A 27321-nucleotide genomic window follows, 5' to 3' on the forward strand; every position below is an offset into this window, starting at 1 on the left:
TTTAGTCATTCTCAAAATGGGTGGCACGGTGTAGTTATTAGTAGTAATTTTGTTATTAAAGTACACAGAGGTGGGGTGTCGGGCTGGCTTAATGGGTCAAGCATCTGACTCTTGATCTCAGCTCAAGTCTTAATCTCAGGGTCATGAGTTCAAGCCCCACACTGGGCTCCACACTAGGTGTGGAGCCTACTTTAAAAAAGAAAATGGTGCACAGAAGGCAACTTGATAACCAAAAACATTTCTGAAAAGTAACCAAGCTCATAGTTACAGATAACAGATCAGTGGTTACCAGAGGTAGGGGATGGGGGGTAGGAGAAATGAGTGAACTGTTTTTTCATTTGGGTTTTGTTTTTTGGGTTTGTTTTTTAAAAGTTTTGTTTTTTTGTTGTTATTTTATTTTTTTTTCAGTTTAAATCAAATAATTTTTTAAAAGAAACAGTAGATTTTGTATTTATTGGACAAATCTTAAGAGGCTCAAATGCCGTATCAGGAAGTGGTCATATTCCTTATACAGGAGTATATATAGGAGATAGTTATCTTTCTCTTGATAGGCAGAATTATTGGTAATTAACAGGAATCAGAAAAATAATATGACTTAAATTATCTGCAACTTCTGTTTATACTTTGAAAATTGTCAGTTACTATCAAAATATAATTTAATAAAGCAAACATGATTTTTGAAACTTCTTTAATCCTTTCAGAATATGGCATTCCAGGCTGAACAAAAAATAAAAGCAGATATTTTACGAAGCTTGAGTACTGAACAGCTATTCCGGTTATTATCAGATTCAGATTTGAATGTGCTGATGAAAACATTGGGACTTCTTAGAAATCTCCTTTCTACTCGGCCTGTAAGTAAAATCATCCAGGTTTCCACATTAGCTGCCCCTGCATATGCAGTGTAAAACATTGCCCTCCCTCACTTCTCCCATCAACATCTGCCCAGAAGTGTGATTCAAATGCTGTCCCTTGGGCGCCTGGGTGGCTCAGTTGGTTAGGCGACTGCCTTCGGCTCAGGTCATGATCCTGGAGTCCCAGGATCGAGTCCCGCATCGGGCTCCCTGCTCGGCAGGGAGTCTGCTTCTCCCTCTGACCCTCCCCCCTCTCATGTGCTCTCTCTCTCATTCTCACTCTCTCAAATAAATAAATAAATCTTTAAAAACAAAAAAACAAATGCTGTCCCTTCCCAAAGAAGTGAGAAGTCGATATCTAGACCTGTCACCTTCATAGGTGATCTGGGAGCTGCTTTACCATATAGCCACCTGACCCTCCACTCCTGCACTGCCTGTTCTGTCTCCCTCTCCTTACTCCATGCTGGATATGAGCCTGCCTTGATTTGTTACTTTATTCTTACTTGGTTTGCTGGCCAGAATGGGTTTTCTCATATGCCTAAATCACTTACCCTGGGGCCTCTGCTTCTTTCCCTTTAGAGAATCCTTCTCAGTGTTATTCCATAGACCAATCCCCACACTGCCAACATTTACTGGATTGACCTCTGAAGATGTCAGTGTGGAGAACAGTGGGTATATGTCAAAGCAGGAGAGGCTGAGCCTTTTTCTGGGGTCCCTCTCATTGTTCCCTGAGCAACAGTGTCAGTGGCCTTTAGGTCGATGAAGAAACATGGGTAGTTCCTTTGTGCTTCACTTGTTTTGTGAGCCTTCTTTGTACATTTGTATCCCAGAGTATTAGTAAATTTGTGCCGTATTTTCCATGTCTCTGGCTTCTCTTCCCCATCCATTTTTAAGTTCCTTTTTCTGTAATATCTTTGGACTTGAGGATCCCCAGTGATTGTAGTTCTGTATTCTATCAGGCCAAGTCATTTTTAAACTTCAAGTCATAAATACACACACACACACACACTCATACATACACAGACACATACATAGAAGGCAAAATGCAGTTTTATGCTATAATAAACACTATTCTTTGGCATCTAGTTCTGTATGCTATGGTGTTCTCTTTCAAGCAGTTGTGCATTATATTGTTTAACTTAGAAGCTTTCTGTTCCTTTCTGTGATCTTTTTCTTTGTTCCCCAGATGATAACTGTGGATTTCCCATTGTTTTTGCAGCATATAGATAAAATAATGAGTACTCATGGAAAGCAAATTATGCAGGCCGTCACCCTTATTCTGGAAGGGGAGCATAACATTGAGGTCAAAGAGCAGGTATGTGTTCCCTTTTTTTTATTATTAATTTTTTTTTTCTGAGAAATATCTTCTGAGTGTGAATACCAAAAAAGATCTTCATTAGGAGTCTCCTGAAATACTCAAATCTGCAAAAGACACAGTGCTGAGATGGAAGGTGCTATAGAGACAAGAAAGATTTGAGGAGAAAGATCCTCCACCACCCCTGAAACTATTCAAGAATTCTTCCTCCCGGAATAGAAGAAAATGTTACCAGAGTCTATAGTTTCACCCTTTGTGACATGCACTGTACACACTCCCTGTCTTCATAGGGAGTGTAACCTTTGATCATCCTAGACTGTGTCCACTCTTGGATTCATCGTTTCCAGCTTTCTGTATCCACCATGCTCTGAACTCAAATTCCTGCAACACCCTGATAAAATAATTCCTTATGCTGGAGTCGTTTTTCATTTTTTTACTCTAATGTAACCCTGTTCTTTATTTCTATCCCATACTTCTACTTTCTGTTGTCTTGCAGTAGGGCAGATTTAGGATAGGCATAAAAATACAGAGGCTGTGTGCTCATCAGGGGACAGTTTTAGAATTACTTTTCTATATTTTCTGGGATTTAGTATAGGATTTTTACATAGTATATGTTTTGTCATAAAAAGAAAGGTCACCTATAAACTTAAATTTCTAATACAAGATCTGAGGCAATGGTAATGTTCAACTTTCTGACATAGATGTTAGCTACATGATGTGTTCACTTTCAAAATTCATTGCGCTGTATACTTATATGTGTGGAGGAAACTTGCCCAAGGTCATCAGTGGGGAGTTGAACCTAGGGTCTAACTGCAGGCCCATGCTCTGCATTTTCTGTGTTCCTGAATTAGAGTAATTCTGCAGGCTTCAGAAGAACAGTCCAAGAAGTAGGAATGGTAGGATATAGGAGCTATAATTGAATTTATGAGCAAAAAAGGCAGTAGATTTGACAAAGTGGTTTTAAGATGGACATTTTAGGTGATTTCTCTTAAAATTCAATAATAAACAACCATGTTTTCTGGTGAACAAAAATTTAACACAGAGAAACTATCATCTCAGGCATCACTAAAACTAGGTTGAACATGATCCATTACAGGCACACAACAATGAAGAAGATGCATTGCTCAAAATAAACTATTCACCTGGGGGCGCCTGGTTTCAATGTCAGGGTAGTGAGTTCAAGCCCTGTGTCAGGCTCCACGCCCAGCTATTTTACTTAAACTATTTTACCTGAAGAGCATAGGAATGAATTTTGTCTATAAAGACAGCTCACCTAGATAGAATTCTGCTAACTTGAAAAGTGAAGCAAGGCAAAAAGGTAAGGCAAGATTTGGATGAGCGCAAAAAAAAAAAAAAAGGCCAATAACAGTAATGTGTTCCGACAGGATTCAAATTACACGCTTTCGTACAGATTTTGGTGATGGTCCAGAAGTAGGTGATGATGGGGAGGCTTACACTGTCTGGTTGTTAGCTGGAAGTTTAGTTCTTCTCAGACACTTCTGATAATTCAGCGTTTTTTTTCTTGAGGTATGTTGACATACAGTAAGCTACATATATTTAAAATATATACTGTGGGGCGCCTGGGTGGCTCAGTCGTTAAGCATCTGCCTTCAGCTCAGGTCATGATCCCAGAGTCCCGGGATTGAGTCCCACATCGGGCTCCCTGCTCGGCGGGAAGCCTGCTTCTCCCTCTCCCACTCCCCCTGCTTGTGTTCCTGCTCTCGCTGTCTCTCTCTGTCAAATAAATAAAATCTTTAAAAAAAATAAAATATATACTGTGATATGTTGACATATGTATATACCATGAAATGATCCCCACAATCAAGATAGTGAACTTATCTGTCACTGTCCTTATATTGGGAAAAAGACAAATATGTCCATTGTTACCAGTCTTATTCAGCAGCATATTGGAGTTGCTACCAAGTGCAATAAGACAAGAAAAAGAAAAGGCATATAAATTGGAAAAGAAGAAATAAAACTATTCCCAGACAACATGAATGCCTATGTAGAAAATGCCATGGACTCATCAGAAAAAGCTAGAACTAATCAATGAATTAACCAAGGCCACAAGATATAAAAATCAGTTGTATTTTTAATATGCTAGCATGAACAAGTAGAATTTGAAATTTTAAAAACAGTACCATTTATAGTAGCTCAGAAAAAATGAAATACTTATGTATAAATCTCATAAAATATGTGCAGGATCTCTGTGCTGAAACAAAACACTGATAAATCAAAGACCTAAATAAATGGAGAGATATACCATATTAAAATGTCATTATGTATTATCCTTTACATATGTTGTTGGATTTGATTTACTGAAATTTGGTAAGGAATTATATTCATGAGAGATACTGATGTATAGTTTTCTTGTGATGTCCTTGTTTGGTTTTGATATTGATACTTGATTATTGAGATAATGCTTGCCTCAGGGAATGAGGTGAAGGTATTCCCTCCTCAGTTTTCTGTAAGAATTTGTGAAGCATTGGTATTCTTTCTTTCTTAAATTTTGGTAGAATGTACCAGTGAAGCCATCTGGAACCTGGTGTCTCTTTTGTGGAAGGGTGTATAGCTAAATTCTGTTTCTTTTATGGAAATAGGAGTAGTCAGGTTATCGATTTCTTCTTGTGTCAGCTTTGGTATTTTGTGTCCTTCAAGAATTTGTCCATTTCATCTTTTTCACATTTATTAACATAAAATTCTTCATAATATTATCTTTTTAAAGTCTGTAGCATTCTTTGTAATATCCCCTCTTTTGTTCTTTATATTGATAATTCCTTTTTCCCCTCATCAGTCTGGCTAGAGGTTTATCAGTTTTTTTTTTTTTTTTATCTTTTCAGAGAAGCAGCTTTTGGTTTCATTGATATTTTTTTCCCCCTATTACTTTTCTATTTCTCTATTTCAGGGCAGGATAGATATTTTAAGTTTGTAGGCCATTCAGGCTCTGTGGCAACTACTCAACTGCTGTGCTAGCCTGAAAGCAGATATAGACAATATGTAAGCAAGTAGACATGGCCATCTTCCAATAACATTCTATTTACCACACAGGGAGTGGGTTGGATTTGGTCCACAGGCCATAATTTGCCTATCCCTACTCCCTACTCTATCATTAATTTCCAGTTGTTCACATGAGTGCGTGTGTGTGTGTGTGTGTGTGTAGCTTTTCTCTCTGCTCCCTAGCTTATATGTTAAATTGGCTTGGCCCAAGAACTAATTGATCTCTAACATTTGTGGGGCTTTAAAACAGAACTGTAGCTCGCGCTGCCATGCTGTTCAAGCCTGAGGATGCATGGGTATATTCTAACACTCCAAGAAGGGGAATCACTTGCCTATCTTGCTGAACAAGTCTATTCTCAGAAATATTTCATGAAATCCCCTTCATACTCTGTATTAGTGGTTAAGAGGGGTAGCTCTTCCCTAGATGAGGCTAAAGATGTTTGTCACTCCCTCCTCTTCCCAGAGGCAGCCTCTTTTTTTTTTCTTTTCTTTTTTTTTTTTTTTTTTGGGTTCAAACCTCAGGACTCACTTCTTAATCAGTATATTAATCTAGGAAGAATAAGACTACACACTCTTTATGTTTGAAGCCTCAGGCCATAGGAAGAAAACAATCTCGTCAATTAGCTATAATCTGCAAGCTTAATTTGCTTAAGTCTACCAAAAGAAAGGTTAAGTTTGGAAAAAATTACTTGAATTTGGACCCCATTCCCACTTCTGATCACTTTCTTTGAGTGGTTCCTTACTGTTCTCCAGGGCTCAGTGTCACTTCCTCCAAGAAGCCTTCCCTGACCTTTGCAGTATCAAGCAAGTGTACTTCATGCCTTTTCGGTCCTGTTTTTCCTCTGTCACACCACAGTGAAATGTAATTGTGTGACCGCTTCAAGATTAGGTAGTGTGACTTATTCCTGTCTGACCCTAATGCCCTGCAGAGTGCATGCACATTGTAGGTGCTCAGTAAATGTTTGTTGAATTGCAGAGACTGGCACGGGCTCAGTTTCCTTTCCACAGTCCTTTCACCATTACTCTAAACATTGCCCTCCTCCTGGTCTGGCTGTGAGATTCCCAACAGCTGATAAGAAAGTCCTTCCAGTACCAGTGTGGTGATTATCTTCAAGTTACACTGTCCTGCCAAGTGTTACGGTCTCCCTCCAGTCTCATTAGGCCAGGCTCGACTAAGCTTCACACATTTTCCTTACCTTTCTGTTCCTCTAATCAGGTTTTAAAAAGTCAAGAAGTCCTAAATGCACATGGCTAGTGGACCAGTGTCCAGGCCTTCACCCAGAAGGTCATGAGCTTGGGAGCAAGAAGTATTTGGAGGGGGAGGGAGGGAAGTTGTAGCACCTATGATGCTTCCACCAAAGAGACTACGCTTTTGAAGAAACATTGTTGGGTTAGTAACAAGAGCTTCTCTTAGAAATGAAATAATAACAATTCACATTTTCCCTTTGATGTGTGTAAGACATGGCTGCCTTTACCCAGTGATGGCTTATGCCCCAAAAGAAACTACTGAAATGTTTGGGTTCTCTTTTGCCTAAGGTGGACTTTTGTTAAGTGTGGTTACTTTTGTTGGCAGTAATGTCAGGAGATAAGAAATCAGAGCATTCAGAGTAGAACCTGTGAGAATCCATGTACTTCAGGTGGAAATTACCCAAGTTCTTGAGAGAGCTTGCATCTGGGGACTTCAGAGCTTTCCTGATCACCGGCCCTTTGTTCTTTTCCAGACACTGTGCATCTTAGCCAACATAGCAGATGGGACAACAGCAAAAGAACTTATTATGACCAATGATGACATCCTGCAGAAAATCAAGTATTACATGGTAGGCCTTTGTCCCTTTCACTGCTCTGTAGTAGCTGCATTAGGAGGCTCAAAACAAATTGTGCAGAGATTTTAAAAAAGAATAGACTACTCTGTCACAGATTCAGGGAACTCTCTTTCATTCTGAAGAAAAACACAGACACGAAGGCCTTGAAGCTTGTGCCATTTGGGCAGTACTACCACCCATTCATCACCCCACTCCCCACCTTCGTTGTTTCCTGATTGCCTCCTTAATCAGCGAAGACATCGGCTCTTGGTTTTCTTCCAGGGCGTCCAAATCCCTGTCTTCCCTCTCAAGGCTTCTCTCCGATGTGCATGACCTCTTAAGCCTCTGGCATCTCTGGCACTTGTTCTTTGACCTCTTTGCTTGCAAACACAGACTGCTACCTACTTGCAGACACCTAAGCCACCTATTGCCACGGCCATCCCATGAATCTTGTCATCACCAGAAACTGCCCATTGCCAAACCTGGCAATATTTTCATTCTGTCAGTGTCTCATAGCAAAACCCCAGCTGTGGGGGAACCTGTCTTCTTTTTGCCTGCCTGTCAGAGTCAGCAACTGCAGAGAAAGGCACAGAACCAGGCTGATTAGTATCGTGTTAATTTCCTGTTTACAAAACCCCTGTGGGTACTCAGCACCGCCTACTACCCCCTTGTGATTCTCCAGCAAGCTGACACCTCCCTTCTCCATGAGGAGGTGTCAGCTCCTTGTTTAAGTCTTTTCTCTCCCTCATCACTCTTAGTGGTGACCTCACCTTTTGTTTTGTTAAGAGAATAGAAGCCACAGTCCTTTAGTGGCTCCCTTTTGCACCTTGAATAACATCCATATCCCCCTTGTGATGGCCTGTGAAATCCTGCATGACCTGACTCATCCGTGTCCCAAATCCTGTCATTCCCCTTTCCTTTGTGGATTACATTGACCTCCTGTTCCGTGGAAAGGCCATGCGTGTTCTTTCCTGCCTCGGGACCTTTGCACATGCTGGCTCATCTCCCTGGAACACTTTTCTCCCCCACTCCTTCATGGCATGCCTTCTCACCTCTCAGATCTGAGCTCAACTGATACTTCCTCGTGGGCTCTTATCTATGTGGGTTATTCTTTGTTACTGCATTCTGTTCCCTTCAGAGCAGTAGCTCAATTATAGTGATACACATGTGTTTGTGTGCCTGAGTGTAAGTTCCATGAGGGCAAAGCTCCATGTGTTTTGTGTACATTTTTATATCTGTCACCTTGGACGATGCCTGGCATTTAGTATGTGCTCAGTAAATGTTGAATGAAAACCTTACTGCTTCAACCAGGAACTCCCTTATTTTTCCAATCCCAGATCTACATAGCATCTCTAATCTTTTCAAAGTTACTCTTGATTTCCCATATCCACTGAGATATACCTATTTTTGTGCTGCTTTTCATAGCCAGACTTCTTAAAAGCATCTTCTGCACATGCTATCTCCTTCTTCACCTTTAAATTCATTCTAACCCATTTCATCTGGCCTCCACTGTCATCGCTCAGCTGAAACATCTCTGCTTAAGGTCTCCAGCGACCTCCAGGATGCCAAATCCAAAGGACCATTTTCTCTCCTAATCTCACCTCACTTACAGCAGCCTTCAACTCAGCTGACCATTTCCTCCTCCTAGAAACATTCCTTTCTCTTGGCTTTCAATACACTATCCCTCCCTGCTTAGCCCTAGTCCCTCTTCTTTTCTCTCCTACATGGTCTCCTGAGGTCTGTGATCTTTCTTGCACAATGGCATTTTCCAGGGAGCTTTCAGAGATGGTTGCATTGTCTGTTTCCTTTCACGATTCTGATTTAATAGGTCTGGGTTATAGCCTGGGCATCAGGGTTTTTAAAAGTTCCCCAGGCAGGGTGCCTGGGTGGCTTAGTCATTTAAGCATCTGCCTTCAACTCAGGTCATGATCGCAGGGTCCTGTGATTGAGCCCCTCATCGTGCTCCCTGCTCAGCAGGGAGTCTGCTTCTCCCTCTCCCTTTTCCCCTCCTCCCACTCATTCTCTCACACTCTCTCTCTCCCTCAAATAAATAAATCTTTAAAAAATTAAAATCTTGGAGCACCTGGGTGGCTAAGTCGGTTAAGCGTCTGCCTTCAGCTCAGGTCATGATCCCAGGGTCCTGGGATCGGGCCCCACATCAGGCTCCCTGCTCAACAGGGAGCCTGCCTCTCCCTCTTCTCCCCACTCGTGCTTTCTGTCACTGTCTCTGTCTCTCTCAAATAAATAAATAAATATATACATACATACATAAATATCTTTAAAAAATTAAAATCTTTAAAAAATCTTTAAAAAAAAATAAAAGTTCCCCAGGCAGCTCTTATGTACAGCTAGAGTTGAGAACCACTGGTTTAGGAGAATCGCATCCACTCCCATGCCTTTTACTATCATCTATATGCTTTTTTGGTTTCTGGGTTCTGGTCTAATAGTCAGTTTTGATAAATAGAATAGGTATTACAGTATTTATACTTTCCATAGTATCATCAATAGAAAACACAACCACAATAATGGTTACTGGCCTTCAAAAGCCATGACAACGAGCTTTCATGATGGTACTTGCAGCTCTACAGATGCTGGTTCTTTTCTTAGTGGGGGTAGAGGGTAGAGGAGCAAGGTAAGAGGGTCACATGGAAGATACACTTCCAGATTTGTCTTCTGAACTCTGGACTCCTATATCCTCCTGCCTACTTTACATCTCCATGCACCTGTCGGATGCTTCCTGAAGTTGATGTTTAAAAATGAGTTCTTGGGGCGCCTGGGTGGCTCAGTCGTTAAGCATCTGCCTTCAGCTCAGGTCATGGTCCCAGGGTCCTGGGATCGAGCCCCGCATCAGGCTCCCTGCTCCACGGGAAGCCTGATTCTCCCTCTCCCACTCCCCCTGCTTGTGTTCCCTCTCTCACTGTGTCTCTCTCCATCAAATAAATAAAATCTTTAAAAAAAATAAAAATGAGTTCTTAAATATCTCCCCTAAACCTAAATTTCTTCTCTCCTGTTCTTTCCTGTCTCAGTACAGTGGCTCTGCTGTTGCTCAAACCTGGGAGTCAATCATGATTTCTCCAGCTCTTTCACCTCATTAATCCGATTTATCAGCAGGTCCTGTCAGCCCTTCCTCCAAACGTGATCTGGATTCTGTTTGCTTCTTTCTATCACCACTGCCCTCACCCTGGACCAAGCCATGGCATCTCATGCCTGGTTGACCATAATAGCCTCCTAGACACTTCCGCATTGTCATCCAATCCCTTCAGCCCGGGTGACCTTCTAGAAATGTAAATCAGATCTTTACTTTCCACTGCTTAAATCCTTCAGGAGCTTCCTATCAACTCAGAGCAAAATCTAAAGTCCTTTCTCTAGGGCCCAGAAGGGCCCACAGTTTAGCCACACCTCCTTCCCTGAGCTAATGTTGCTCCACTTTACCTTCTCAGTATGAATGAGCTCTACAGCTCCTTCGTACTTCAGACCTTTTCAGGAACTTTTCCTTCCTCTCAGTGCCCCTAGGCCCTTGCTCTTTGCACAGCTGGCAACTTCCTACCCTTTAAGTCTCTGCTTAAGTGTTGCCTCCTTCAAAGAGATCTTTTCTGTGCTCTCTACCTAAATTATGTTCCCACCTCTCCACTCTCCACTTTTCTCCACAGCAATTTGTTTCCTCAAAAAAATATGTATTGAATGAACTTACACATTGTAAACACTTATTTTTGTACTGTGTATAAGTTCATTTATCCCCCCTATTCATGACCTGAGGCTGAGAGCAAATGATAAATTTTGTTCCGTCTTGTCTTTGTGGAGCCCAAACTAGGCATCTCTTTAAAAGTCTTGGCAGGTAAAAGGAAAAGAGAATCACCAGCCGTAGAATTCTAGTGAAGAAAGCCATGTCGTCCACTTCTTGTCTCTGCGTAGTTGAAATATAGTCCTACTTGGCAAAATAAGTCCATCTGATCCTCTAAGAAACTGTTGAGCATATTATGCCACTGATAATTCCCTAGAAATGCATGTTATTTAAAAGTACAGGGGACTTTTTTTTAACTGAGCAATAGGAAAATCATCTGTAGAGATTGTTTTACAATTGGGTCCTCTGTTGTGTTGGAGAAAGCACTCCATATGGCTAAATGATCCAACTTAAGCAAAAGTGGTTGTACTTTTAGTACATAAAGAAAAATAAGAATTGTGTTTCAGAAGAATAGGAGGCTCTTTAATAATAGTAGAAACATTAGATGAATCAAGTAAAGACTCAGGTTTTGGGGGACAACCCCCCCAAATAAGAGTAATTTGAATCAGATAATCAATAGCTGAATACCAAAGCCACATTCATCCTATTTATTGGCCATTGGTGACCTGAATGTTTCCTGATGTAGATCAAGCATAGCCTAAGTCCAAAGCATAGACCTGTCCTATGCCAGTTTGTGTGCCTGGATAGAGTGATAAATTGCAAACTGTAATTACAGCCCTAAAGGTGTTTTGTTTGGCCTATCAGAGGGTTTCTAAAATTTGAATGTGAATATCTTTTGGCAAGTCTTCACTCCCCAGTTTACCAAATTTCCCACCACTCTCTCTTGTCTTTAGCACAACCCATTTACCCGTTAGTGCTAACTTTGTGACCCCTTAAGACATTTGAGTTTGAGGGCCCTGCTTCACACTTTTAGCCTATTGGAATTGCCTATGGTATGTTACCAAAAAGTTCCTCAAATCAGATTGCCTCCATATTTTTTCTTTTTCTGCATCAAATAGGGTCATTCACATGTGAAACTGCAGCTTGCCGCTATGTTTTGTATATCAAACCTCATATGGAATGAAGAGGAAGGTAAGAGATTGGTGAGATCTGTTTTGAGGACAATTATGGGAGGGAAGGTAGCAGATGTCCCTGAGATCCTAGATGCAGGCATCACTCAGTGGGTCCTGAGCATTCTTTCAAGTTAACCTTGGTATGAGAATCCATGGGACTAGCCAGAGTTGGCTGGACAGTTAACACTGAGCCCCACCTTGAAGTCAACACTGCAGGAGATTACAGAGGATGGGGGTAAAGGAGACCCTAGAGAAATAAGTGGCAGTCCATGCCCTTGAGAGAGCTGAGGAGGAGGTTACGGGGATGTACTTGAAGAAGATGAGAGGTGGGAGTGGATGGGCAGATTGGCCTTTCATTGTGTGAAGAGGGACACTTGTAAGGGTTACAGGCATATAAGCTTAATGAGGAAGAGGGTGCCTTGGTGAGAAATGAGAAATACACTGTGACTAGTGAAGCAGCCAGTCTATAAGGTAGCGTCTGTGAATCAGAGGTCCTCCATCTTGACTGCATAATAGACTCACCTGAGGATTTTTGCACCAGACCAATTTAATCAGAATTTCTGGGAGGCGGGTTGCAGGCATAAGTTTTGTTTTGGGGTTTTTTTTAATTCCCCAGGTGATTCCAATGTAGCAAACATGGAAGAGCAGTTGTTCTCAGTGCTGGGCTCATTGCATAAGAATCACCTGGGGAACTTTTTAAAATGCAGATTTATGGTTTTTACACCTAGAGATTCTGGTTCACTGGGTCTAGAGGAGCTCAGTGCATGAGTGAGTCACTGCAGGCACTTTTCTTCATGGGAAGGAAAGACTCCAAGAGGATTACTCTACCCAGCAGCTGTGTCTAGAACAAAGTGGAAGGAGGAAAAATTGGATTCAACATATAGGCCTAGAGACCAAGTACCATCCCGGTGCCAGGGAAACAGAGCCACCCTCAAGGAGGTCCTAGTCTAGTTGGAAGATAGGACAGAGCAGTATGAAGTTGGAACTGCCACATGCTAAACAAGAGGCAGCAGGAAGTGCTGGGAGGTCAGAGGAGGGTGGAAGAGAACAGAAGGAAAAATAAGACCTGTCTGGAGTAGGAAGAGCCTGACTTGATATGTCCAGACAGAAGATATGAAGATGGGGCCAATGGCAGAGGGCCTTGTGCCAGGCTGAGGAATCTGACCTTGACCCTATAGTCCATGGAGAAATTAATCTATCAGCAGAACCCAGGATGGACTGCAAGAAAGAGGGTCAAGGAGCAGAGAGACCAGTTAGAATGTTGTTAGAGGATCCAAGCATGAGGCAATCCAACTTCATTGGGGATGAGGGGGATGGAAGGGTGGGGAGTAAAGGACCCTGGTAATGCTCTAGATTGTTGATTGCACATCAAGGAGAGCAATTGCCTGGGTCATGTCCCCAGTAACCTGTTAGCTTTAATCTCTTAGGTTCACAAGAACGCCAGGATAAGTTACGAGACATGGGCATCGTAGATATTCTACACAAACTGAGTCAGTCACCAGATTCAAACCTTTGTGACAAGTGAGTATCAAAGGAAAAGGACCTTGTTTTGGGGTATGTTGGATTCTTTTATGAAAGGGTTTGGCTTGCTTAGTAATTTACGTTGCCAAACTTAAAATCTTTTAGATTCTTGAGTTCCCTTCTTATTCTTCTATGAGCTAACTGTATGGCTTTTGAATAAGAAATAAACTAATAATTAGCAAATTATTGGGGCGCCTGGGTGGCTCAGTTGGTTGGGCGACTGCCTTCGGCTCAGGTCATGATCCTGGAGTCCCGGGGTCGAGTCCCGCATCGGGCTCCCTGCTGTCGGCAGGGAGTCTGCTTCTCCCTCTGACCCTCCCCCCTCATGCTCTCTCTCTATCTCATTCTCTCTCTCAAATAAATAAATAAAATCTTTAAAAAAAAAAATTAGCAAATTATTAAAGATTCTCATCTTACTGTGAGTTAACATGAGCCTGAGCCATCTTAGTGTATATCTGGAGAGGATCCAGGGATCATTCTCTTGACATTAAAATAGAAAGGAAGGCCAATAATAAAAACATCCATTATCTAAAGATCTCACTGAACGCCTGCCTTGTGTAAGCCTGGCCCGGCTGCTGAGAATATGGCAATGACCACTGAGGGGTTCCTGTCTTCACCATTTACTGGGAGAGGCAAAATCATAATCAGAGATCCCTCTACCCTCAAAATAGCCAAAAATGTTCTTCCTGGCTGTGTACACTCCCTCCTACCACAGCCTTCACTCTACAGCTTGCTTTCATGCTCCCCCAACCTGTCCTCCAGACACACCTGCCCTCTTGCAGTGTCACATCTTCACGCATTTACACATTCTGTTCCATCTGGTTTGCCATCCCAGGCCCCTCTCCTCTGAATTCCCCATTCATTCAGCAAATATTTTTTGAATACTAACCTCTACCAGGGACTGTTTTAGGCATTGGAGATATAATGATGAATAAAATTGATGAAGTCCTTGCCCTCGTGGAACTTACATTCTAGTACAAAAGACAAACAAATGAATATGTAATATGATAGCAGGTCATGAGATGTACTATGAAGAAAAATAGCAAGGTGAAGGAATGAAGAGTAAGAAAGTTTCTTCTCAGATAGATTAGCCAGTAAAGGCCTCTCTGAGGATGTGACATTTGATCGAAGACCTGGGTGAAATGAGATAGTCTGCCAGGCAGATGTTCCAATGAATAGTATTCCAGGCAGAGGGGACAGTGAGTGCAAGGCTCTGAGGCAGGAACAAGGTTGGCATGTTCAGGAAACAACAGGAAGGCCAGTGGAGCTGCAGAAAAATAAATGAGGGGCAGGGTGGTAGTAAGTGCACTCCAGGGAGCAAGTGGAAAACTTTGTCGGCCATAGTCAGGACTTTGGATTTTATTCAGAGTTTAATAGGAAGTCATTGGAGAGTTTTGAGCAGAAGAGACCCTATCTGACTTGAATTTGTATGAAATCACTCTGGTGGCTCTGTAGAGAATCACCTGGGCAAGAACGGAAGCAGGGAGAGCAGTTCAAGACTACTGTAGTCCTGTAGGTAAGAGATGAGGGTGGCAGTGGTAGAAATACTGAGAAGTGGTCAGATTCAGGATTTAATCTAAAGAGAGAGAAAACAGGATTTGCTCAGGGATTTAATATGTAGGATATTAAAGAGAGGAAAGGAAAATGCCTAGAGTTTTAGCCTGAGCAACTGGATAGGGTGTTGCCATTTACCAAGATAATGAGGAATACAAGAGAAGTAGGTTGGGGTAGGGAGAAGTGAGGGTTCTTGTTTGGACATACCAAGTTTTGGATGCTATTAGATATCCAAGGGACTTCTCAGGATAATGGGGCTGAGGGTATAAACTAGGAGGGTATATAAAGCCATGGAGCTGGATAAAGTCACATAAGGAAAGAAAGAGAGAGGAAAGAAGACAGGAAGGCTAAGGACTATGCTCTGGAGCTCTCCAGCATTTAGGGGTAAATGAAAAAGATCCAGCAAAGGAAAGGAAGGAACAACCAGTGAAGTAGGCAGAGACCCGGGCACAGCAGTTGTCCTGAAAGCAAGGGAAGAGAATGCCTGGACAGTGGCCATTTATCCTTCACAACTCAGATCAGGTTGTCACCTTCTCCAGAAGATCTTGCCTGATCCATTCTCCACCCTAGGCTTTGTCAGGGGACCCCTTCTGCCAGGGACTCCTGTAGCACCCATAAGACATACCACACTGTTGTCATGGCTGTCAGCTTGCTTGTCTGCCCCACTGAAGGGAAAAGGCACTTGGTAATTGCTCCTTAAGTGAATGGCTGTGCCCGACTCTGGAGCACACAGAGCAGGCTGGGCCCCTGCCTCCCTGAAGCTTGCCATCCAGTGGGTTAAAGAAGACAAATCCCCCAAATAATTGCGGCCCAAGGCTGCTGCTCAGCTGAGTGTCCCATCAAAGGCAACTGAAAGCTAGGCACTTGCCGAAGGCTGGATTTGAGCTGTACTTTGAGGACTGGCACCCGTGCCTCCACCTCCATAGTGGTAGTAGCAGCTGCTGACTTAAGCGGGGAGCTCGGTCAGCCTGTCTCTCCTGGTTGAGGGCCACATCGTTCCCTGGGTTTCTTTTCTCATGTTCGTCCAGAAATGAAAATAGTTGTGCTCGAAATCATTTCTAGGATGACCTGGAACGTTAAAAGAGGCCTCACTAGCAGGATGTACAATAGGTTTCAGCCCTGGCCTACAATGGTTTAGATCTGTCTGGTGCTGTTTCCCCATATTTGTATGGCACATAAGTTTTCAGCAGTTTTTAAACCGCGTTAAAAGAATCAAGGTTTGAGCTACCCTGCCTAAGTCCATCGAAGGAAAGATGATCTTGCCTCAAGAACCATCCACCTGAAAGACTCCTTAGATATTAAGAGATAGCAGGAGGATAATAAGGTTACAGTCTCTGAGGTCTAATATAACAAACATAGGTAGCCCCTGAGAAAGATTCAGAAGGAGTCTGAATTGGTAGTTCTCATTTTAGTCAAAACCTTTAGTCTGTTACCTAAAGAAGACATCTCTCAGGTTCCTTCTGTCTTTAAGGCTTTGTGATCCTTTGACTTTCAAACACTTAGAGATGAGGAGCTATTGCCAACCAGCCCTTTCCACCTTAGGCTCAGAGTGTCTTGGGACTGTGCGGTGAGGTAGATGATCATTAAGAGGTAGCCTGTGGCATCATTCATAAGCTTGTTTCTGTAGGAAAATGACCTTGTAGAACCCAACTCACTTATAACTTGGAGACCATCTGTATGGGGCTTTCCGTTTTGATGGATTGGACTATATAGTCTTAGATAATTGCAAGAACATTTCCCTTAGTATCCACTTTTAAAACCGTAGGTCATACCCATTACTTCACTATAGAGACTGCACTTGCATCCAACGTATTGCATGCCCAGTCTACCTTGGCTTACTTTCATCAGCTAGTAGTAACTGAACATTTTAGCCATTTCTTTCTATAACCTAGCAGGGGAGACCATTGCTAAAACTTGACTTCCTAATTCCCACAATTGTAGCCTCTTGAGAACCTTTACCAAGCTCATGATTGGAGTAGTCAAGGAGGCCTCCTCAGTCCCAGCTCAAAGGAAGACCCTTTTACAAGGATCAGGATGCACCCATCCTGTGTGGCTGTCATGAGACATTACATCTCTTCTTCTCCAACTAGCTGTCTTCTTCCCCAACCACCCTAACAACCTACCTCCTATGCCAGGTCAGTGTCCGCAGGCATGATGAGAAGAATGAGATGAAACTATAACCTCCTTCCTCAATTTGAAGGCATTTGAACCATGAGACAGTCTTGGGTTGTGAGCACTAGGCACCCCCTGCACCTTCTAATCAACACCTGAAGGCCTCTCCCTGGGTCAGTTTTCCTCTTAGCTTCCCAGAATCCTAAGTGTCCTCCCCAGTGTCCTGCAGCACCAGCTAAAAACCTGCATGGCAGTAGGAGAAAGTAAAGAATTCCAGACCCATCGTGGCCAAATGCCAGTGACAAAGGGAAACTAGAATTCACTGCAGCAGGTGGAAGGACAAGAGCAGCCCTTCCTAAGAGAACCTCAGGAAGAGGAATGTAGCCAGCATGGGTTTGAAGTTATCTGCTGACCACAGATCTCTGCCCCTTACGGTATTCGTCCAGCTGGGCTCACCGCAATTCCCTTTGGGGATCTTTTTAGACTCCCCCCCATTACCATCTTTGAGCCACAGGATTTTTGCCTTAATTACACTTCAGAGAGGATGGCTAACAGGAACTTTGTGATTTCAGGGCAAAAATGGCACTGCAGCAGTACCTGGCGTGATGGGAGCGCCCCGGGCACCTGCAAGCATCCCCCGTCCTTGTTCAAGGAAGTACAGGAACTAGCCTCATTTGATTCCTTCTATTTGCACAAGTCACCTTGGACTGCAGGGAGCTGTTTTGCAAAAGCAATTTGGTAGGCTTAGATCTCAAATTCATCTTGAGAACATTTTTTTGAGGTAGTAATTTCCTCAGAGGACTATTGTGTTTTATTTTGGTTTTTTTTTTCTGAGCTACCTGGACTCTTTATTAGAACAATCAATCATTTTCCTTTGGACCTACAATTTTTTGCCTATGCTGCAGCCACTTTGTGAGTGAGAATGAATGTGTCTCTGCACACATAGGTGTGTGTGCGTGTGTGTGCACATGGGTCAGAATGAATGGATGTGTGTGTGTGTATGTGAGGGATACCTCAAATTTTTCTTTTCTTATTTTGTGTGAAAATCTCTTTTCTACAGATTTTCCAGGGTTTAAGCATTGCTTGCTGTATAAAAAACTTTACTGAATTATATACAGTTTGAATGAAATGTTATTTTAAAAACAAAACAATTGTTAAGTGTTCCATAAAGGTTATGTTGAATTTTGGTCAGATGAATATTTGTAAGTAAAAAATATATGCATTTCTGAACCTCAACTTACATAGATTTTCTTTATAAAAAAAACAAAAAAACAAAAAACAAACAAAAAGGTTGGCTGTAGTTGGCCTGGAGTAACAGGCATGATACATGGTGCTGTGCAAAATAGTAAGCTAGCGTCTTACTGCCGTCAATATCAGCAGGTACAGAGCCTCTTTTCAGCCTAATTCAATAAGCTCTCAGGCTTCCAAGTCAGATGGACAGGGTGGAGTGGAGTGAGGCAACAGATTCACCATAGGATTTTTGAACCATCAAGGGGAAATATAACTACTGATAGTGAAAGCCCAGCCCTGACTCTGGCAGGCTACACTTGGCAGGAACTGGGCACCAAGAGCCTCCCAACGGCCCTAAATCCTGCCATTGGTGTAGCGTTATCTGGCAGGATTTAGAGCCAGTCATGAAACCTTATGCTCAAACTAAAGTAGGTCATCACTTCCTGGAAACAAAGTCCGATCACCTTGTGCTTCCTGAAACAGTATATATCACTGTGAAACTAAAGAATGCTCTACAGACTCCTCTGTAGAGAGAAGCGAAGAACAGGATAGTTTAGAAAGCTGTTTTTCTCTTAGCTATACTCAGCTAAAATTCTACTAGTCACTCAGGACTGCTATTCAGTGTGCTTTTGTAAAATGAGATAAAAATTTGAGTAAGACATGTGGCTGAGATCTTTTCCTGCATGAAGCCCAAAGCACTGAAGTTTGAGCGAGGGAAAGGGACTCTCCCCAGAGGATGGAAGATGGCTTCTTGTACCACCAGTGCTCCTTCACCCTTCTGCAGCCCTTAGCTTGGCACCTGGCTCCAGCTTCTGGGGCAGCTTCAAGGTGAACTCCACAGAGGTTGCTCTTGACTGTTTGGAGGAACAACCAGCCTGCCTTTCCCTTTGCTAACAGAAGTTCAGAGGCATTGCGGCCCAGAATCGAGGTCTGTGGCGGAGAAGCTTGCCATGAGTGTGTGCCACTGGCAGAGTCCCAAGCCTACCAGCCACTCCTGATGGGGTTGCGCACACCGAGGCCACCCCATCACCAGCCTGCACCTTCCTTGGAGGATTTAAATATGTTTGATTGCAAATGAATGTTTTTAAGTGTATTTAATGCAATTTTTCCTGTTCTCAACATGACCCACCCAAGATCCAAACACAGAGATTTCCAAGTTGTTATTTTTTTTTTTTTAACATCACCAATTTAAAAATCTGTCACAACAGGGACTTGGGTTTTGTGCGGCCATCAGAGTGCTAATGTGAGAAGGCCAGTTTAAAGAGAATTGAGTTTATTGGGAATAAAGCCTTATTTAGGCCCACTCATTGACACTTCTAGTACTGAGAAAATATCCTTGGTTGGCATTTGTAACACAAACACTATAGAGTTGGTGTTTAAAAATACCAGGTAAATATTAAGGAAACCAATAATGAATTGCTGAGACAATCTTGAACCCAGATAGCATTAGAAAGCTGAAAGCCCAATGAAATAACACTTTCACACTTAAACTCTGTGGATAAATCTTGCCTGTGGCTATAAACAGATGGTCAAAGAAAAAGTGCTTTACTATAATTAACTTTTCTGATTTGAATGAAGGAAAAATGTATTTATTAAAACAAAGCTGTTTGCTGCTTTAGGCAGGTGCAGTGTTCAGTCAGCAAGGAAGTGGGAGGAATGGGGCGTGGTCTGTTGTCTCCACCCGAGTCCTTCACTAAGCTTCTCGCTCTCTCTAATACTGCATTCTGTTTCTCCTTTTGTGCCCTGATTGTAACCCAAAATTTATGAACTAGAAAAGAATGTCCAATTTAATAAGTTGCATTTTTTTTTCCTTAAGCACTTTATGCAGAACAATACATGTTCTTCTGGTAGTGTTTGGATAATATGATTTTAACACATGCTAATAAAAGCCAAGAAAAAAATCATGGCAACTTCTAAAAAGGAGTCTGTTTTCCGAATGTCTAGAACATTAGGAAACATTGGAAGATAATGTGTCCCAGCTTTTGGAACTTACGATTCTTGGTGAATAAGAGGCCAGGGAGTGACTTTGCATTTCAGAGTGGGGGCCGGTGCCCTGTGGTAGTTACAGCTATGCTATAGGGGGCATCTGCAGCAGTCTGGGAACCCCTCTCCTTGGCCTCCTGAAGTCTAGCAGACCTTTCACAGGTGGCCACTCCCAGCCACCAGGACCTCCCCAGTGTTGTGTCCACTGCCTCCATCCTCTCCTCAGCCCCTTAGGTACGCCACACTTCCACTGCCACTACTCACTGGCCTCAGGCCCAGAATTTGGCGGATGACCAGCGGCCCCAACAAGCCACTGCTCCCCTTTGCAAGGATGCCCAGGTGCTCTTCATGGACTGCACACTCTTCTCCCCATCTCTAAAATGTAGAGAAGCACCTCTTCCCTCTTGGCCTCCCTAGAAACAGAAAGCCAAGGACATCTACCCCGGAGCGTGGGGGTTGGGGAGAGAGCGTGGGGGGTGGTGAGGTGGTTGGCAGGGGAGGGAATTCCCTTGCCACAGGGCAAACATGAAAGTGAGACCTGGGAAATGGGAGACTGACCCCAGATTCTAATGGAGAGCTGACAGGAGGAGGTCCCAACACCTTGCCACCTGGGATAGGGGCTGGTGCTGCCCCAGTCCTGCTCCTTTGCACATTTCTCCTGACTGTTGGGCAGAGAGGCCTGTGTCCATTTCCAGCATGAGGGTAGTTTTGGTTTACGCCCTGGCTTCTGGGAAAACTGGGAACCCCTGCCTCAAGGGCCACATCGTGGCCTACGTAGTCACCTTTCCTCCCTATATTTATGCAGCCCCTGACTCCTGGCCTTGGCTCTGCTGAGCAGTCGGCCCTCTCGCTGAGTGGGGAGCCAGAGCCAGTCATTAGAAAGGAACCACCCTCTTTATTTCATGCAGTGGGGCCTGCCTTCCACCCTATCAGGCATTCACACCCAGGAGCTGAGAGGTCTTAATGCCCAAAACAGCACCCATTCTGCATGCCCTGGTTTGCTTCCATTGTAGGAAGCCAGGCCCAGGGCCTCTGCTAAGGAGTTCCATCCTCAGAGTGGGCTGACATTTTAGCCACTCTCATGAAGCTTCTCTCCTCCAACACCCCCCCTCCCCCGCACCCCTGTTACTTCTGCTTTGAACCTTCCAGACTCTAAGAAATGCTCTACCAAGTTATAGATGGAAAGTATGTGTCCCCACTTCTCCCCCTCTAGTGCCCTGCCTTCCCCTCTCCCAGCTCCACCACTCCCAGCTACTTCCTGGGGAGGCTTAAAGGTCATCACAGACAGCAACACGCATCACCCCTACAGTCTCAGTTCCGCCACCTACTCTTCCTCTCCCCCCACTGCTTTCAGAGGCCTTGGGCAGACCATTTCTCATCTCTCCACTGGTGGAAGATCCTTGGCTTCCCAGCTTCTGGGGAGATCAGATAGCGGTCAGCTGGGTGCACCCCCAAGTAGCTCATTCAGAGGCACGCAACACCTGTGTGTGTAGAAGAGGTGCAGGGTTCTAATGCCCCTGCTCCTCCAAGGCATTGAATCCCCCTCTTGAGCCCACTCACAAAGGAAAGAGCACAGTCCCATGGTGGGCTGAATATCTGGAGGTCTGGAACAGTGGATTCAATTTTCCTGACATCCCGTCAGGGAGGGACCCTCTGAGTACATTGTTTCTCATGGAGGTCAGTACAGATGCTAATGAACACAACGGGCATGCATGTTCGCATCTAAAGGTGACAGTCATGGGGAATGCAGCCACCCACCCAGAGTCACAGGACTTGCTCCCCACTTCACACAGCCTGACTCATCCTTCCGTCCCCAGTGCCAGCATAGCATTGGAATAAAGAGTAATGCACCCATGAAGAGCAGTCTTCTGGGACCTAACTGCGCATTTAAAGAACTTCAAGTCATAGAGCAGAGTCTTCTGGAGAAAACCAGCAAATGAAAGGAAATCGTTAACATTTGCCTTGGGGAGTAGAACACAGCCTTTTCCTCAGAGAGGAAATTGGATGCCTGGGCTTAGTGAATTTTCAAATGGACCAAAGAGCAAACTAGCAGGAGGGAGTAGCTATCCATGTTACTGTTCACAGGGGTAATAATAGTTACTTTTTTATTGAAAACCTTCTGTGAGATTTTCAACCTCAAGGGCACAGCCATGGAAGGATGGGCTCAACCAGGTGATGTAGCGAAAGCTGGAGGCAACTTGGCTCCACTGGGAGCTCTCAGACTTTAAAATTAGGCAGTAGCCAGAATCGGAAACCAAAGAAACGGGGAGGGAGCATCAAGAAAATCAGATGAACCCTGGTTCCAAATGTAACTCCCAAGTATTTCTTTATGAACATGGCCTGATTCATGGAGAACCTCAGGTGGCCAACTGGGCAGCGTTGCAGGACTGTCCCCGTGACTGGGTAGGCAGCAGGAAGATTAAAGCCAATTTCTATCTGCCTCCACATCCATATGCCTGGAAGTGTTATAGCCAATCTTTTTGCACTGTTTTCGAGTTCATAGTTACCAACTTGAACTTTAAACTTGTTTAGTCCACAAAGTAGATTTATTATTGGGGCAACACTGTCCTGTGTAACTCAGTATCCCCTGAGATGTCACCATATCACGCCAGGGTAAAATAACGGATGTCCATTTATTTTATAAAATCCCAGAGGTAGCAAAAAACAAAAGCAAAAAACTATGTATTCTATATACTGTTTAATAAGGCAAGAAAGTATATACTATTCTTATTGTTCATGAGACATAGCTAAACCAAAAAAGTATTGGTGCTGAAAAGAGTAAGTTCCGATTCTGGAGCTTTCCTATGTGCAGCCGATTCGAGTGCACTGACATTTCATCTCGTGGCCTTGCCCCTGGTCACATGCTCCGGAAGAGCAACCCAGCCTCTCAGTCCATGTCCTCAGGGAATCGACGTGCCTCGGTGGGGCCCGCCGCTCCTTCAGCCCCGTGGCCTGTGGGACAACAGATGTTCTGCAGGACTTCTGAAATGTAGCCCTGTGCCCGTCCTCTGTCCCACTCACCATCCACAAAACAGCAGGAAAAGGGGATCTAAGTACATCACAGACAATGAAGTGAGGGGTCAGGGTGGAAGGGACAGCAGAGAAAGGTCCTAATACGTGTGTTCCGGACCAGGAATTAAAAATTAGGAGAATGAGGGGCACCTGGCTGGCTTGGTTGGTGGAGCATGAGACTCGATCTTGGGGTTGTGAGTTCGAGCCCCATGTTGGGTGTAGAGATTACTTAAAAATAAAACCTTTAAAAAAAAAATCAGGAGAATGAGTAATTTGTTGAGGACTTAATATGTGTCAGGCCCCAGGCTAAGAACTTCAGTATCCTTTGTGTCCTTCCATCTTCACAACAGCCCTGTGAGGAAGATCCCTGTTATGGAGATGTTATTATGGGGCTAATAATGGGTCTGTCATACGGGGCTAATAATGGGTCTGTCAATATCTCCATTTCACAGATGAGGGACCTGGGGCCCAGAAAGGTAACTTTCCCAAGGCTATTCAGCTGACAACTAGCGGAGCCAGGATTCAAACCCAGGATGGTCTTGTCTCCAGTGCCCTTGAGCCCTGACCCTTAGCAGAGACAGTGATGGGTAAGTTGGAAGCACACTGTGCTCCTGACACCTGAGGAGGACTGACACATCAAACAAATGAGCAGCACATCAGCACCCCGACAAGCCTGCTTCAGAATCATGCTCTCAGGAGGCTGGGTATTTATCCCTGGGATGTGTCTGGGCTCAGACCCCTGTGGAACTGTCCCCTTCGCTCATTATCACCTGGGGCCCAAAGGTCAGGCTCGCGATCTCCCAACACTCTCCTCAGTAGCTCCGATGAGTATTCCCCAGCCGGGCCACTCTCCTCCTTCCCCAGACTTGGCCCTGAGTTATTCTACTTGTCTCCAATCGCCCCCCAAAGGATGAAGATGTGCCATGACCCTGGACACATAAGAAAATGCATCAGGGGCGCTCTCTGAGGGCAGGTCCCTCGAGGAAAGCGGGCCCTGGTCACCAGAGTGAGATTTCCTCCCAGCAGGGGAATGGCTTTGAAGAACCACAGCACACACTTGCATGAGTCAAACTGGGTCTTTTTGATGCCTATAACGCCACACTTCCCATGCTCTCTCTACTCTACACCCCACCGCCGCACCCAGCTTGCCCCTCAGCTGGCAGCAGGCAGCCACAAGGATTAAATGAGGGCCGACATGGGCCAGCTCCTGTGCCATCTTCCATTGCCCTCAGGCCACCTATTCTTACTCAGCTGGATTCAGATCTTGAGGAGACTGTGAACATAGCAAACATTTAGGTAAATATATTGATTAAAACCCAAACATTTGTGCCCAAGTGTGTTGTTACCATTTCAGATCTACATGCAGCCTTCTCCCAGGAATCCCACCCTCACATCCTTTGCTTTTTCCCAGGATACTCACCCCCTGGCCCCTCCCACCTCACCTCAAGCTCAGACCACGGATACCCAACTCGGCAGCAGGAGCATCATAGGCCAGGCCTAGTTCTACTTGTGGAGTGGGGTAAGTCACATGCACTCTGGACCCCTTGGGTTTCTCATCCAGATTTGGAGGTGGAGATGACCTAGCACACTTTACCCAAAATGTGGGGGCTGAGGGATACAAGAGTCACAGCAGGCTCAGGGCCCTTTTGTATAATGCTCCACTGCCCAGCAGCCCCACCAAGGGCCTGGCGTGGGGTGTGTGAAGCACAGAGGAAGTGAGGAAGTGACCGCTGGCCTCTAAGTGGCTTTGAAGCAGGGTTCTAGAAAGCTAGTTACATTTTCCCAGTGGTTTCCACAAGAAAATGCAAAGTAACTTTGCAATGAAAATATGACTCCAAAGTAAGAATGCAGCAAAAAAAAAAAAAAAAGGTAATGAAGTATTAAAAAGCAGCATCATTACTCTGTGAAAACACAAAACAGATCAGGACTGCTACTAAAGTTATATAATGGCCCCTCTTTTTTAAATAGGACCTTCTTAGATTGAAGACTCAGTTACCACATAGTTATTATCAACCCCCGCCAAATACTCACTGCAGATTTAATAAAGAACCAAAACGGCCTTGATGACTTACCCAGAGAGGCTTCTAGAACTTCATCTGAAAACTTAAATGTGGGGAAGAGCAATGCCAGTTCCCGGCTGGCGGCGTCTCTGTCCTGGCTTCCGTGGACTGCATTAAAGGGCATTTCTGTGCCGAACTGAGCACGGAGACTGTGAACATAGGTAAAATGCACAAGAAACAATCGTTTCATTTGCAAAGAAACATTTTGCTCTCCGGCAATGGGCACCAGCAACCAGTTAGCACCCCGCGTTTCTGTGAAATGGCTTTCTCTCCGTTGGAAATGCCAAGAACAACAAGGACAGTAGCTGACATCTATTTCATCGTGATGTTGGGTGTTCTGGGCAGGTTGCCAGGTACTTCACATACATGATCCCGTTTCATTTGCACCACAGCTCTGTGAAGGACACTCTGTCATGATTCTCAGTTTAAATACGCACAAGTCACGGCGCAAGCTCGGGAGCTCCCATTTTGTTGCTATCACTACCAGGGACTAGCACCCTGCCAGGAGCTCGAGGGTGTGCATCATTAATTCTTCAATAACAGCATAAGATAATACTAATATTGCCAGGGCTTCCTTTTTGTCAAGCACTGTTCCAAGTGTTTCATATGTATATATACGTATATACACATACATACGTAAGTACATATGCTCATTTAATCCTCACATCAATGTCTGAGGCATTGTAGTACCCATTTTTCAGATGAAGACATTGAGGCACAGAGAGATTAATGGCCCTAGGAAGTGCTCTTAACAAACTCAGTGGCATCCCAGGATAGGTGTCATAACCCCATTTTACAGATGAGAGAACTGAGGCTCAGAGAAAGGACTTACCCGAGTATGTGGTTAGCTAGGATCTGAACCCTAGGCTGTCTTACTAGTCCCACGTATGAATATTCTGGCCCCCTACAACTGCAGGGTACAACTGCAATTACTTAGTCTCTTGCTCATTTCTTTCCTGGTGGCTGGGGCTCTCTCAGCTTCAAAGGCAAGACACAGTGAATTTGGCATTGGCGATGCCAGGCTAAATACAGGGCCAAGGCAGCCTAGTGCAGAGTGCAGAACCAGGTGCTCAGACTCTAGGGGGCCTCAGAACACCCTGGGTGGGGAGGAGAGTGGAGAGAGTTGAGTCTACAATGCAGATCCCTAGGCCCTGCCCAGAGTCTCTGACTTGGCAGACTTTACCGGGGCCCTGCAATCCATATTTCCTGGATGAGTGTTGCATGTGTTTTCTGGGACCACACTATGGAACCCTCTTAACTGTAGGACTGGATCAGAGGGTGAAGATAGCAGGGTCTCCTCAAATAGATAACAAAGAGGTCAGAGTCTCTCCAAATATACATAAAAGGGGAATTTGGGGCTGAATATAGAGCAGGGCTCTTGGCTTCCCAGGTTTTGAGATAAATGAAAAGAACACAGCTGGTGACATCACCTGTCAGGCTGCTCCCTCCTTGCCACATCAGGGTCACAGGGCCCCATGAGCGTTCGCCAGGCAGCGGTCACGTCCTCCGTGCCCTCAGGCCTGGTGAGGATCAGGAGGTGGCTCGGTCCACTGCACATGTGATGTACCAGCTTCCCAAATGCCTCCTAGCACAGGGAGAGGAAACGGTGACCCAGGGCAGGGGTCCTGGGGCCTATAGTGGGTCAGCGGGCCCATCCCACCCTCAGGAAGGGAGGGGCTCAGTGAGCAGCCTTGCCACAGGCCAGCATGCCCATGGAGGGCCCAGGGAGGGGTGGTGGTGATGATCAGCCACACCCAGAGAACCCAGATAAAGGCAAAGGCAGGAAAATGAGGCTTTGAATTGACTTGTTTGGGGTTGGGTGAGAGACTATAACAAGTTAGGTAGGGACGTGTGTGGAAATCATGTGGATGCTGGATAACCATGGGGTGCGATGTAGCTAAGACTTTTTTTGCAAGGCCTTGCAACCCTTCCCGCTGCTTCAAGTAGCAGTACTCTGGTTTTCCTTTGGGGAGTAGCCCTTCCCCATTTCACTTGGCCTAGTCTGGCTGACAACCATGATGCCCCTCCATCCCCTCCAACCCCACCAAACACACACACCTCACCTGAGAGGTGGGGCTATGACCAAGCTA

The 27321-nt window shown here is 44.5% G+C and overlaps 2 protein-coding genes across 5 annotated transcripts in view; one reads left to right on the forward strand and one right to left on the reverse strand.

Annotated features, from left to right (window-relative positions):
• The window catches only part of ARMC8 (armadillo repeat containing 8), a 104712-nt gene extending 86536 nt beyond the window's left edge, over window positions 1-18176 (forward strand). For all 3 annotated transcript variants that reach the window (XM_081826970.1, XM_081826967.1, XM_081826972.1), the window contains 6 exons: window positions 702-851; window positions 2071-2166; window positions 6885-6980; window positions 11706-11778; window positions 13187-13280; window positions 17519-18176. In XM_081826970.1, coding sequence (XP_081683096.1) covers window positions 702-851; window positions 2071-2166; window positions 6885-6980; window positions 11706-11778; window positions 13187-13280; window positions 17519-17552 — 543 coding nt within the window. In that variant the 3' untranslated portion in view covers window positions 17553-18176. The remainder of the gene's footprint in view (window positions 1-701; window positions 852-2070; window positions 2167-6884; window positions 6981-11705; window positions 11779-13186; window positions 13281-17518) is intronic.
• A 4610-nt stretch (window positions 18177-22786) lies between these two features.
• Window positions 22787-27321, reverse strand: part of NME9 (NME/NM23 family member 9) — a 39220-nt gene continuing 34685 nt past the window's right edge. The window contains exons 10-12 of one of the 2 annotated variants that reach the window (XM_081827041.1): window positions 26662-26816; window positions 25244-25380; window positions 22787-23111 (exon numbers count right to left, since the gene is read on the reverse strand). In XM_081827041.1, the coding sequence (XP_081683167.1) occupies window positions 23047-23111; window positions 25244-25380; window positions 26662-26816 (357 nt within the window). In that variant the 3' untranslated portion in view covers window positions 22787-23046. Of the gene's footprint in view, window positions 25381-26661; window positions 26817-27321 lie in introns of both variants that reach the window. The other variant, XM_081827035.1, reaches the window with a different exon arrangement.

The sequence above is a fragment of the Leptonychotes weddellii genome, chromosome 1 (genome assembly GCF_054177405.1).
Source record: "Leptonychotes weddellii isolate Sample4059 chromosome 1, ASM5417740v2, whole genome shotgun sequence".
In the NCBI taxonomy this organism is placed as follows: Eukaryota; Metazoa; Chordata; class Mammalia; order Carnivora; family Phocidae; genus Leptonychotes; species Leptonychotes weddellii.